At 51.0% G+C, this 13,175-nt stretch overlaps 1 protein-coding gene across 2 annotated transcripts; it reads right to left on the bottom strand.

Moving 5' to 3' along the window:
* Positions 1 to 598: 598 nt before the first annotated feature.
* On the bottom strand, positions 599 to 9,264 carry LOC129850901 (RNA demethylase ALKBH5-like). 2 transcript variants are annotated; one of them, XM_055917073.1, is made up of 3 exons: positions 8,399 to 9,263; positions 7,067 to 7,237; positions 599 to 896 (listed from the first exon to the last, which is right to left on the bottom strand). In XM_055917073.1, the coding sequence occupies exons 1-3, from the start codon at positions 8,618 to 8,620 to the stop codon at positions 705 to 707; spliced, it is 585 nt and encodes a 194-aa protein (XP_055773048.1). In that variant the 5' UTR covers positions 8,621 to 9,263; the 3' UTR covers positions 599 to 704. The 2 variants fall into 2 exon arrangements, with proteins under 2 accessions (XP_055773048.1, XP_055773049.1); XM_055917074.1 differs by lacking the exon at positions 599 to 896 and adding an exon at positions 903 to 6,743 and having other exon boundaries at positions 8,399 to 9,264.
* Positions 9,265 to 13,175: the final 3,911 nt, after the last annotated feature.

The following is a 13,175-nucleotide window of genomic DNA, read 5'->3' as shown; positions in this document are numbered from 1 at the left end:
TGAGACAGGAAGTGGGCTGGAGCACGTTAAGGTCAAATCTGAGACAGGAAGTGGGCTGGAGCACGTTAAGGTCAAATCTGAGACAGGAAGTGGGCTGGAGCACGTTAAGGTCAAATCTGAGACAGGAAGTGGGCTAGGACACGTTAAGGTCAAATCTGAGACAGGAAGTGGGCTGGAGCACGTTATGGTCATAATCTGAGACAGGAAGTGGGCCTGGAGCACTGTTAAGGTCAAATCTGAGACAGGAAGTGGGCTGGAGCACGTTAAGGTCAAATCTGAGACAGGAAGTGGGCTGGAGCACGTTAAGGTCAAATCGGAGACAGGAAGTGGGCTGGAGCACGTTAAGGTCAAATCTGAGACAGGAAGTGGGCTGGAGCACGTTAAGGTCAAATCTGAGACAGGAAGTGGGCTGGGGCACGTTAAGGTCAAATCGGAGACAGGAAGTGGGCTGGAGCACGTTAAGGTCAAATCTGAGACAGGAAGTGGGCTGGGGCACGTTAAGGTCAAATCTGAGACAGGAAGTGGGGCTGGGGCACGTTAAGGTCCAAATCTGAGACAAGCGATAGTGGGCTGGAAGCACGTTAAGGTCAAATCGGAGACAGGAAGTGGGCTGGAGCACGTTAAGGTCAAATCTGAGACAGGAAGTGGGCTGGAGCACGTTAAGGTCAAATCTGAGACAGGAAGTGGGCTGGGGCACGTTAAGGTCAAATCTGAGACAGGAAGTGGGCTGGGGTTAGAGGGTAAAAGTTATTACCTTCAGGTACGACCCCGCTGGCGACCAGTTTAGTGATGACGAGGTCGTGAACCCAGGTTGGGATGTCGTTCACCTCTCCTTTAGGATACAATCTCTCCTGACCAGGTCCTCTCTTCTCTAGCTGGGCCCCGTATGTATAGCCCTGGAAGAGGAGACAGGGTGAGAGAGAGAGGAAGAGAGGGGTTTAGAGAGAGAGAGGGAGAGGAAGAGAGGGGTTTAGAGACAGAGAGAGAGAGGAAGAGAGGGGTTTAGAGACAGAGAGGAAGAGAGGGGTTTAGAGACAGAGAGGGAGAGTATCTTCTCTAGCTGGGCCCCGTATGTATAGCCCTGGAAGAGGAGACAGGGTGAGAGAGAGAGGAAGAGAGGGGTTTAGAGACAGAGAGGGAGAGGAAGAGAGGGGTTTAGAGACAGAGAGAGAGAGAGGAAGAGAGGGGTTTAGAGACAGAGTGAGGGAGAGGAAGAGAGGGGTTTAGAGACAGAGAGAGAGAGAGGAAGAGAGGGGTTTAGAGACAGAGAGAGAGAGAGGGGTTTAGAGACAGAGAGGGAGAGAGGGGTTTAGAGACAGAGAGGGAGAGAGGGGTTTAGAGACAGAGAGGGAGAGAGGGGTTTAGAGACAGAGAGGGAGAGTATCTTCTCTAGCTGGGCCCCGTATGTATAGCCCTGGAAGAGGAGACGGGGTGAGAGAGAGAGGAAGAGAGGGGTTTAGAGACAGAGAGGGAGAGAGGGGTTTAGAGACAGAGAGGGGGAGAGAGGGGTTTAGAGACAGAGAGAGGGAGAGAGGGGTTTAGAGACAGAGAGGGAGAGAGGGGTTTAGAGACAGAGAGGGAGAGTATCTTCTCTAGCTGGGCCCCGTATGTATAGCCCTGGAAGAGGAGACGGGGTCAGAGAGAGAGGAAGAGAGGGGTTTAGAGACAGAGAGGGAGAGAGGGGTTTAGAGACAGAGAGGGAGAGAGGGGTTTAGAGACAGAGAGGGAGAGTATCTTCTCTAGCTGGGCCCCGTATGTATAGCCCTGGAAGAGGAGACGGGGTGAGAGAGAGAGGAAGAGAGGGGTTTAGAGAGAGAGAGAGAGAGGAAGAGAGGGGTTTAGAGACAGAGAGAGGGAGAGGAAGAGAGGGGTTTAGAGACAGAGAGGGAGAGGAAGTGAGGGGTTTAGAGACAGAGAGGGAGAGGAAGAGAGGGGTTTAGAGACAGAGAGGGAGAGTATCTTCTCTAGCTGGGCCCCGTATGTATAGCCCTGGAAGAGGAGACGGGGTGAGAGAGAGAGGAAGAGAAGGGTTTAGAGACAGAGAGGAAGAGAGGGGTTTAGAGACAGAGAGGAAGAGAGGGGTTTAGAGACAGAGAGGGAGAGTATCTTCTCTAGCTGGGCCCCGTATGTATAGCCCTGGAAGAGGAGACGGGGTGAGAGAGAGAGGAAGAGAGGGGTTTAGAGACAGAGAGAGGAAGAGAGGGGTTTAGAGACAGAGAGGGAGAGGAAGAGAGGGGTTTAGAGACAGAGAGGGAGAGGAAGAGAGGGGTTTAGAGACAGAGAGAGGAAGAGAGGGGTTTAGAGACAGAGAGGGAGAGTATCTTCTCTAGCTGGGCCCCGTATGTATAGCCCTGGAAGAGGAGACGGGGTGAGAGAGAGAGGAAGAGAGGGGTTTAGAGACAGAGAGGAAGAGAGGGGTTTAGAGACAGAGAGAGAGAGGAAGAGAGGGGTTTAGAGACAGAGAGGGAGAGAGGGGTTTAGAGACAGAGAGAGGAAGAGAGGGGTTTAGAGACAGAGAGGGAGAGAGGAAGAGAGGGGTTTAGAGACAGAGAGGGAGAGGAAGAGAGGGGTTTAGAGACAGAGAGAGGAAGAGAGGGGTTTAGAGACAGAGAGAGAGAGAGGAAGAGAGGGGTTTAGAGACAGAGAGAGGGAGAGGAAGAGAGGGGTTTAGAGACAGAGAGAGAGAGAGGAAGAGAGGGGTTTAGAGACAGAGAGAGGGAGAGGAAGAGAGGGGTTTAGAGACAGAGAGAGAGAGGAAGAGAGGGGTTTAGAGACAGAGAGAGAGAGGAAGAGAGGGGTTTAGAGACAGAGAGGAAGAGAGGGGTTTAGAGACAGAGAGGAAGAGAGGGGTTTAGAGACAGAGAGGGAGAGTATCTTCTCTAGCTGGGCCCCGTATGTATAGCCCTGGAAGAGGAGACGGGGTGAGAGAGAGAGGAAGAGAGGGGTTTAGAGAGAGAGAGGGAGAGGAAGAGAGGGGTTTAGAGACAGAGAGAGGGAGAGGAAGAGAGGGGTTTAGAGACAGAGAGGGAGAGTATCTTCTCTAGCTGGGCCCCGTATGTATAGCCCTGGAAGAGGAGACGGGGTGAGAGAGAGAGGGAGAGAGGGGTTTAGAGACAGAGAGGAAGAGAGGGGTTTAGAGACAGAGAGGGGGAGTATCTTCTCTAGCTGGGCCCCGTATGTATAGCCCTGGAAGAGGAGACGGGGTGAGAGAGAGAGGAAGAGAGGGGTTTAGAGACAGAGAGGGAGAGGAAGAGAGGGGTTTAGAGACAGAGAGAGAGAGGAAGAGAGGGGTTTAGAGACAGAGAGAGGGAGAGGAAGAGAGGGGTTTAGAGACAGAGAGAGAGAGAGGAAGAGAGGGGTTTAGAGACAGAGAGAGGAAGAGAGGGGTTTAGAGACAGAGAGGGAGAGTATCTTCTCTAGCTGGGCCCCGTATGTATAGCCCTGGAAGAGGAGACGGGGTGAGAGAGAGAGGAAGAGAGGGGTTTAGAGACAGAGAGGGAGAGGAAGAGAGGGGTTTAGAGACAGAGAGGGAGAGTATCTTCTCTAGCTGGGCCCCGTATGTATAGCCCTGGAAGAGGAGACGGGGTGAGAGAGAGAGGAAGAGAGGGGTTTAGAGACAGAGAGGGAGAGGAAGAGAGGGGTTTAGAGACAGAGAGGGAGAGGAAGAGAGGGGTTTAGAGACAGAGAGGAAGAGAGGGGTTTAGAGACAGAGAGGGAGAGGAAGAGAGGGGTTTAGAGACAGAGAGGGGGAGTATCTTCTCTAGCTGGGCCCCGTATGTATAGCCCTGGAAGAGGAGACGGGGTGAGAGAGAGAGGAAGAGAGGGGTTTAGAGACAGAGAGGGAGAGTATCTTCTCTAGCTGGGCCCCGTATGTATAGCCCTGGAAGAGGAGACGGGGTGAGAGAGAGAGGAAGAGAGGGGTTTAGAGACAGAGAGGGAGAGGAAGAGAGGGGTTTAGAGACAGAGAGAGAGAGGAAGAGAGGGGTTTAGAGACAGAGAGAGGGAGAGGAAGAGAGGGGTTTAGAGACAGAGAGGAAGAGAGGGGTTTAGAGACAGAGAGGGAGAGTATCTTCTCTAGCTGGGCCCCGTATGTATAGCCCTGGAAGAGGAGACGGGGTGAGACAGAGAGGAAGAGAGGGGTTTAGAGACAGAGAGGGAGAGGAAGAGAGGGGTTTAGAGACAGAGAGAGAGAGGAAGAGAGGGGTTTAGAGACAGAGAGAGAGAGGAAGAGAGGGGTTTAGAGACAGAGAGAGAGAGGAAGAGAGGGGTTTAGAGACAGAGAGGGAGAGAGGGGTTTAGAGACAGAGAGGGAGAGGAAGAGAGGGGTTTAGAGACAGAGAGGGAGAGGGAGAGAGGGGTTTAGAGACAGAGAGGGAGAGGGAGAGAGGGGTTTAGAGACAGAGAGGGAGAGGAAGAGAGGGGTTTAGAGACAGAGAGGGAGAGGAAGAGAGGGGTTTAGAGACAGAGAGGGAGAGGGAGAGAGGGGTTTAGAGACAGAGAGGGAGAGGAAGAGAGGGGTTTAGAGACAGAGAGGGAGAGGAAGAGAGGGGTTTAGAGACAGAGAGGGAGAGGGAGAGAGGGGTTTAGAGACAGAGAGAGGGAGAGAGGGGTTTAGAGACAGAGAGGGAGAGGAAGAGAGGGGTTTAGAGACAGAGAGGGAGAGTATCTTCTCTAGCTGGGCCCCGTATGTATAGCCCTGGAAGAGGAGACGGGGTGAGAGAGAGAGGAAGAGAGGGGTTTAGAGAGAGAGAGGGAGAGGAAGAGAGGGGTTTAGAGACAGAGAGAGGAAGAGAGGGGTTTAGAGACAGAGAGGGAGAGTATCTTCTCTAGCTGGGCCCCGTATGTATAGCCCTGGAAGAGGAGACGGGGTGAGACAGAGAGGAAGAGAGGGGTTTAGAGACAGAGAGGGAGAGGAAGAGAGGGGTTTAGAGACAGAGAGAGGGAGAGTATCTTCTCTAGCTGGGCCCCGTATGTATAGCCCTGGAAGAGGAGACGGGGTGAGAGAGAGGAAGAGAGGGGTTTAGAGACAGAGAGGAAGAGAGGGGTTTAGAGACAGAGAGGGAGAGAGGGGTTTAGAGACAGAGAGGGAGAGTATCTTCTCTAGCTGGGCCCCGTATGTATAGCCCTGGAAGAGGAGACGGGGTGAGAGAGAGGAAGAGAGGGGTTTAGAGACAGAGAGGAAGAGAGGGGTTTAGAGACAGAGAGGGAGAGAGGGGTTTAGAGACAGAGAGGGAGAGTATCTTCTCTAGCTGGGCCCCGTATGTATAGCCCTGGAAGAGGAGACGGGGTGAGAGAGAGAGGAAGAGAGGGGTTTAGAGACAGAGAGAGGGAGAGGAAGAGAGGGGTTTAGAGACAGAGAGAGAGAGGAAGAGAGGGGTTTAGAGACAGAGAGAGAGAGGAAGAGAGGGGTTTAGAGACAGAGAGAGAGAGGAAGAGAGGGGTTTAGAGACAGAGAGGGAGAGGAAGAGAGGGGTTTAGAGACAGAGAGAGAGAGTATCTTCTCTAGCTGGGCCCCGTATGTATAGCCCTGGAAGAGGAGACGGGGTGAGAGAGAGAGGAAGAGAGGGGTTTAGAGACAGAGAGAGGGAGAGGAAGAGAGGGGTTTAGAGACAGAGAGAGAGAGGAAGAGAGGGGTTTAGAGACAGAGAGGGAGAGTATCTTCTCTAGCTGGGCCCCGTATGTATAGCCCTGGAAGAGGAGACGGGGTGAGAGAGAGAGGAAGAGAGGGGTTTAGAGACAGAGAGAGGGAGAGGAAGAGAGGGGTTTAGAGACAGAGAGAGGGAGAGGAGGAGAGGGGTTTAGAGACAGAGAGGGAGAGTATCTTCTCTAGCTGGGCCCCGTATGTATAGCCCTGGAAGAGGAGACGGGGTGAGAGAGAGAGAGGAAGAGAAGGGTTTAGAGACAGAGAGGGAGAGGAAGAGAGGGGTTTAGAGACAGAGAGGGAGAGGAAGAGAGGGGTTTAGAGACAGAGAGAGAGAGGAAGAGAGGGGTTTAGAGACAGAGAGGGAGAGGAAGAGAGGGGTTTAGAGACAGAGAGGAAGAGTATCTTCTCTAGCTGGGCCCCGTATGTATAGCCCTGGAAGAGGAGACGGGGTGAGAGAGAGAGGAAGAGAAGGGTTTAGAGACAGAGAGGAAGAGAGGGGTTTAGAGACAGAGAGGAAGAGAGGGGTTTAGAGACAGAGAGGGAGAGTATCTTCTCTAGCTGGGCCCCGTATGTATAGCCCTGGAAGAGGAGACGGGGTGAGAGAGAGAGGAAGAGAGGGGTTTAGAGAGAGAGAGGAAGAGAGGGGTTTAGAGACAGAGAGTATCTTCTCTAGCTGGGCCCCGTATGTATAGCCCTGGAAGAGGAGACGGGGTGAGAGAGAGAGGAAGAGAGGGGTTTAGAGACAGAGAGGGAGAGGAAGAGAGGGGTTTAGAGACAGAGAGGGGGAGTATCTTCTCTAGCTGGGCCCCGTATGTATAGCCCTGGAAGAGGAGACGGGGTGAGAGAGAGAGGAAGAGAGGGGTTTAGAGACAGAGAGAGAGGAAGAGAGGGGTTTAGAGACAGAGAGGAAGAGAGGGGTTTAGAGACAGAGAGGGAGAGTATCTTCTCTAGCTGGGCCCCGTATGTATAGCCCTGGAAGAGGAGACGGGGTGAGAGAGAGAGGAAGAGAGGGGTTTAGAGAGAGAGAGGGAGAGGAAGAGAGGGGTTTAGAGACAGAGAGGGAGAGTATCTTCTCTAGCTGGGCCCCGTATGTATAGCCCTGGAAGAGGAGACGGGGTGAGAGAGAGAGGAAGAGAGGGGTTTAGAGAGAGAGAGAGGGAGAGGAAGAGAGGGGTTTAGAGACAGAGAGGGAGAGAGGGGTTTAGAGACAGAGAGAGAGAGTATCTTCTCTAGCTGGGCCCCGTATGTATAGCCCTGGAAGAGGAGATGGGGTGAGAGAGAGGAAGAGAGGGGTTTAGAGAGAGAGGGGGAGAGTAGAGGGGTTTAGAGAGAGAGAGGGAGAGTAAAGGGGTTTAGAGAGAGAGAGAGGAAGAGTAGAGGGGTTTAGAGACAGAGAGAGGAAGAACAGGTGTGTGACCTCACCTCTCCAAAGAAATATTTGTTCCGTAGCGGAGCCCGATCTACAGTGTGTTCCCGGTAAAGCCCAGCTTCTCCGTTAGCAACCACCTCATTTATCTTCCCCTCAATGACATCACAGTCCTCTTTAGAGAAGACCTCTACCTGAACAATGCCACTCTGGACACGCCTCGCCTCCTGGAGAGACGGAGAGAGACGAGGAGAGAGAGAGACAAGGAGAGAGACGAGGAGAGAGAGAGACAAGGAGAGAGACGAGGAGAAAGAGAGACAGAGAGAGAGAGAGACGGAGAGAGACGAGACGAGGAGAGAGAGAGAGAGACGGAGAGAGACGAGACGAGGAGAGAGAGAGACGAGGAGAGAGAGAGACAAGGAGAGAGACGAGGAGAGAGAGAGACAAGGAGAGAGACGAGGAGAGAGAGAGACAGAGAGAGAGAGAGACGGAGAGAGAGAGACGAGGAGAGAGAGAGAGACGGAGAGAGACGAGACGAGGAGAGAGAGACGAGGAGAGAGAGAGACGGAGAGAGAGAGACGGAGAGGGAGAGACGGAGAGAGAGAGACGGGGAGAGACGAGGAGAGAGAGAGACAAGGAGAGAGACGAGGAGAGAGAGAGAGACGAGGAGAGAGAGAGACGAGGAGAGAGAGAGACAGGGAGAGAGACGAGGAGACAGAGAGAGACGAGGAGAGAGAGACGAGGAGAGAGAGAGACGGAGAGAGACGAGGAGAGAGAGAGACGGAGAGAGACGAGGAGAGAGAGACGGAGAGAGAGAGACGAGGAGAGAGAGACGAGGAGAGAGAGAGACGAGGAGAGAGAGAGACGAGGAGAGAGAGAGAGACGGAGAGAGACGAGGAGAGAGAGAGACGGAGAGAGACGAGGAGAGAGAGAGACGAGGAGAGAGAGAGACGAGGAGAGAGAGAGACGAGGAGAGAGAGAGAGACGAGGAGAGAGAGAGAGACGAGGAGAGAGAGAGAGACGAGGAGAGAGAGAGAGACGAGGAGAGAGAGAGAGACGAGGAGAGAGAGAGAGACGAGGAGAGAGAGAGACGAGGAGAGAGAGAGACGAGGAGAGAGAGAGACGAGGAGAGAGAGAGACGAGGAGAGAGAGAGAGACGAGGAGAGAGAGAGAGAGACGAGGAGAGAGAGAGAGACGAGGAGAGAGAGAGAGACGAGGAGAGAGAGAGACGAGGAGAGAGAGAGACGAGGAGAGAGAGACGAGGAGAGAGAGAGAGGAGGAGAGAGAGAGTGGGGGGGAAAAGACAGAAATATTGATTCATACTTTGATTTGGATTTATGTCAAGAGAAGTAACTTCGGTGTTAACAGCCGGTACAGGATCATCATACCTGATCACGGGACTCCACAGGGTCGCTGTGTTCCACCTCATCCTCGGAGGAATCTCGGTGCTTCCGCTTCCGGCCGTTCCCGTTTCTACTGCCTCCGTCGGTAACTTTCACTTTTCTGTTTTTGAAACTCTCGTCCTTGTCGGCAACTCTGTTTTTGTAATTGTCCCGAGGAGTCATGGACTTCAGCTTTTCCCGCAGGTCGGAGAAACCGCTGGCTGACATTTTGTTTTAAATATATAATTAACAAGTTAAATTTGGAGTTGTTTATTTATCGTTATTTAACTTCCATAACTGTCAGTCTGTAGAAGCGAGACCGGGGGCCGGTGACCGTCCTCACGGTAACGGTAACTAGCTGCTGGCAGGCTGTCAAGAGGTTATGTTGTGATGTGGCTGGCTAACCTAGCAACTTAGCAAACACAACTCACTAACTTAAAACGGCTTGTCAACCAAAAGTCGACGATTCAAGTGGTCAATTTAGCTATTTTTTACCCAGTTAAATCCATGGAATTAACCCGCGTTTAGTTTATTAACATTATTCTTGTCCCGTTATTGACTAGTTTCGTGTCAATGTATTCGACACTGTATCGCTAACGGGTTGCTAATCGGCTAGCTAACGTTAGCCATGCTACCTATGTAGCCTTTAACAACGGTATTTCTAGTGACTAAGGCGATGTTACAAATCGGTAAAAAAAAAAAATATGTTCTTACGGTCTGTCCACATACGACGTTATGAGTTTTTAGACGGAAGCTTCGAGTCGTTTATTACATCTGAAAATAAAAGTGGTAAAAAGCTAGTTTAGCAGCACGCATTTTCAGACCTCTGACCGAGTCGAACCGAATACAGACTCGGGTTTTCTTCTTCGGTGGAATTTGTGTTTTTGCCGGATCGCATTCGACTGTTAGGTGTGTGTGTATGTGTACACCGCCAACTACTGGACTGGGGTGTGAGGGCAGTTCACCGCAGGGCCCCGGACTACATTCAATTCTCTTCATTAGTCTTGTTCCTCTAAGAAAGAAATGAAATAGAGCCCCATAGACATCACCATCTACACTCATTAAAAAACCCACTTACCTCATTCCACTACTTTGCCCCTATCTACTCCTGCACCATGCCAAAATTTCATATACCCAAAATACACAGCTGACACCACATCATCTATTTTTCTGTGATGATTTTACATTCCATTTATGTGGTACAGTTTTATAACCATTGCTATGAATGCTAAGAAGCCTAACCTTGCTGAAGTATAAAGTGTTGGCCGATCCCTCTGTGCTGGAACAAATCTACTAGTCACTGGATTCCTCTTAGGATGCCCCGTCGCCCCTTTGACCCCATCCTCCTCTACTTTCTTCACTGCCTCAGCATACAACACCTTCTGCACTACTCCGACTCTGGCCATTTTAACCTGCCTCTCTCTCACACCGGAGACTTTCTGATTCCTCCGTCAACATCACCCCTCTACAGTTAACACACACAACTATATCCAACTTCTGGTCCTCTCAAGCATGCTCTGACGTTGCTCTATCTGACCTGCAGTCTTACGTACTCAGAGCATGCTCTGACGTTGCTCTATCTGACCTACAGTCTTACGTACTCAGAGCATGCTCTGACGTTGCTCTATCTGATCTACAGTCTTACGTACTCAGAGCATGCTCTGACGTTGCTCTATCTGATCTGCAGTCATACGTACTCAGAGCATGCTCTGACGTTGCTCTATCTGACCTGCAGTCATACGTACTCAGAGCATGCTCTGACGTTGCTCTATCTGACCTACAGTCATACGTACTCAGAGCATGCTCTGACGTTGCTCTATCTGACCTGCAGTCTTACGTACTCAGAGCATGCTCTGACGTTGCTCTGTCTGACCTACAGTCATACGTACTCAGAGCATGCTCTGACGTCGCTCTATCTGACCTACAGTCATACGTACTCAGAGCATGCTCTGACGTTGCTCTATCTGACCTGCAGTCATACGTACTCAGACATGCCCTGACGTTGCTCTATCTGACCTGCAGTCATACGTACTCAGAGCATGCCCTGACCCCTCATGATGATTTCAATATTGTGGCCACCACCCATATCAAAGTGTCTCATTTCACCCCTTCATACAAAACAGGTAACATGATTCATATATTTCACCCCTTCATACAAAACAGGTAACATGATTCATATATTTCACCCCTTCATACAAAACAGGTAACATGATTCATATATTTCACCCCTTCATACAAAACAGGTAACATGATTAATATATTTCACCCCTTCATACAAAACAGGTGACATGATTCATATATTTCATCCTTGACTTGACTACTGTCTTCTATAGGGATTTAGTGGTGATATTGACTACTGTCTTCTATAGGGATTTAGTGGTGATATTGACTACAGTCTTCTATAGGGATTTAGTGGTGATATTGACTAGTCTTCTATAGGGATTTAGTGGTGATATTGACTACTGTCTTCTATAGGGATTTAGTGGTGATATTGACTACTGTCTTCTACATGGATTTAGTGGTGATATTGACTACTGTCTTCTACAGGGATTTAGTGGTGATATTGACTACTGTCTTCTATAGGGATTTAGTGGTGATATTGACTACTGTCTTCTATAGGGATTTAGTGGTGATATTGACTACTGTCTTCTATAGGGATTTAGTGGTGATATTGACTACTGTCTTCTATAGTGATTTAGTGGTGATATTGACTAATCCAGTGGGGTAGCTTGTTCCTTCTAACAGGGGACCCAGTGAGGTAGCTTGTTCCTTCTAACAGGGGACCCAGTGGGGTAGCTTCTTCCTTCTAACAGGGGACCCAGTGGGGTAGCTTGTTCCTTCTAACAGGGGACCCAGTGGGGTAGCTTGTTCCTTCTAACAGGTTACCCAGTGAGGTAGCTTGTTCCTTCTAACAGGGGACCCAGTGGGATAGCTTGTTCCTTCTAACAGGTTACCCAGTGAGGTAGCTTGTTCCTTCTAACAGGGGACCCAGTGGGATAGCTTGTTCCTTCTAACAGGGGACCCAGTGGGGTAGCTTGTTCCTTCTAACAGGTTACCCAGTGGGATAGCTTGTTCCTTCTAACAGGTTACCCAGTGGGATAGCTTGTTCCTTCTAACAGGTTACCCAGTGAGGTAGCTTGTTCCTTCTAACAGGTTACCCAGTGGGATAGCTTGTTCCTTCTAACAGGTTACCCAGCGGGGTAGCTTGTTCCTTCTAACAGGTTACCCAGTGGGATAGCTTGTTCCTTCTAACAGGTTACCCAGTGGGATAGCTTGTTCCTTCTAACAGGTTACCCAGTGAGGTAGCTTGTTCCTTCTAACAGGGGACCCAGTGGGGTAGCTTGTTCCTTCTAACAGGTTACCCAGTGGGGTAGCTTGTTCCTTCTAACAGGGGACCCAGTGGGGTAGCTTGTTCCTTCTAACAGGGGACCCAGTGGGGTAGCTTGTTCCTTCTAACAGGTTACCCAGTGGGGTAGCTTGTTCCTTCTAACAGGTTACCCAGTGGGATAGCTTGTTCCTTCTAACAGGTTACCCAGTGGGGTAGCTTGTTCCTTCTAACAGGTTACCCAGTGGGATAGCTTGTTCCTTCTAACAGGTTACCCAGTGGGATAGCTTGTTCCTTCTAACAGGTTACCCAGTGGGATAGCTTGTTCCTTCTAACAGGTTACCCAGCGGGGTAGCTTGTTCCTTCTAACAGGTTACCCAGTGGGGTAGCTTGTTCCTTCTATAAGGGACCCAGTGGGGTAGCTTGTTCCTTCTAACAGGGGACCCAGTGGGGTAGCTTGTTCCTTCTAACAGGTTACCCAGTGAGGTAGCTTGTTCCTTCTAACAGGGGACCCAGTGGGGTAGCTTGTTCCTTCTAACAGGTTACCCAGTGGGGTAGCTTGTTCCTTCTAACAGGGGACCCAGTGGGGTAGCTTGTTCCTTCTAACAGGGGACCCAGTGGGGTAGCTTGTTCCTTCAAACAGGGGACCCAGTGGGGTAGCTTGTTCCTTCAAACAGGGGACCCAGTGGGGTAGCTTGTTCCTTCTAACAGGGGACCCAGTGGGGTAGCTTGTTCCTTCTAACAGGGGACCCAGTGAGGTAGCTTGTTCCTTCTATAAGGGGACCCAGTGGGGTAGCTTGTTCCTTCTAACAGGGGACCCAGTGAGGTAGCTTGTTCCTTCTAACTGGGGACCCAGTGGGGTAGCTTGTTCCTTCTAACAGGGGACCCAGTGGGGTAGCTTGTTCCTTCTATAAGGGACCCAGTGGGGTAGCTTGTTCCTTCTAACAGGGGACCCAGTGGGGTAGCTTGTTCCTTCTAACAGGTTACCCAGTGGGGTAGCTTGTTCCTTCTAACAGGTTACCCAGTGGGGTAGCTTGTTCCTTCTAACAGGTTACCCAGTGGGGTAGCTTGTTCCTTCTAACAGGTTACCCAGTGGGGTAGCTTGTTCCTTCTAACAGGTTACCCAGTGAGGTAGCTTGTTCCTTCTAACAGGGGACCCAGTGGGGTAGCTTGTTCCTTCTAACAGGTTACCCAGTGGGGTAGCTTGTTCCTTCTAACAGGGGACCCAGTGAGGTAGCTTGTTCCTTCTAACCGGGGACCCAGTGGGGTAGCTTGTTCCTTCTAACAGGTTACCCAGCGGGGTAGCTTGTTCCTTCTAACAGGTTACCCAGTGAGGTAGCTTGTTCCTTCTAACAGGGGACCCAGTGGGGTAGCTTGTTCCTTCAAACAGGGGACCCAGTGAGGTAGCTTGTTCCTTCAAACAGGGGACCCAGTGGGGTAGCTTGTTCCTTCAAACAG

This window comes from Salvelinus fontinalis, unplaced genomic scaffold, assembly GCF_029448725.1.
Source record: "Salvelinus fontinalis isolate EN_2023a unplaced genomic scaffold, ASM2944872v1 scaffold_2448, whole genome shotgun sequence".
Taxonomy (NCBI): domain Eukaryota; kingdom Metazoa; phylum Chordata; class Actinopteri; order Salmoniformes; family Salmonidae; genus Salvelinus; species Salvelinus fontinalis.
Note: the sequence above shows the minus strand (reverse complement) of the source record. Positions and strands in the feature narration are given on the sequence as shown.

What these genes read in the sequence shown, in the direction of transcription:
- LOC129850901 (XM_055917073.1), bottom strand. Translation starts at nt 8,620, where the DNA reads ATGTCAGCCAGCGGTTTCTCCGACCTGCGGGAAAAGCTGAAGTCCATG. An exon ending in CTGTGGAGTCCCGTGATCAG is followed by an intron (nt 7,238 to 8,398) that starts GTATGATGATCC and finishes CCGTCTCTCCAG; the next exon opens with GAGGCGAGGCGTGTCCAGAG. An exon ending in ACAAATATTTCTTTGGAGAG is followed by an intron (nt 897 to 7,066) that starts GTGAGGTCACAC and finishes CTCCTCTTCCAG; the next exon opens with GGCTATACATACGGGGCCCA.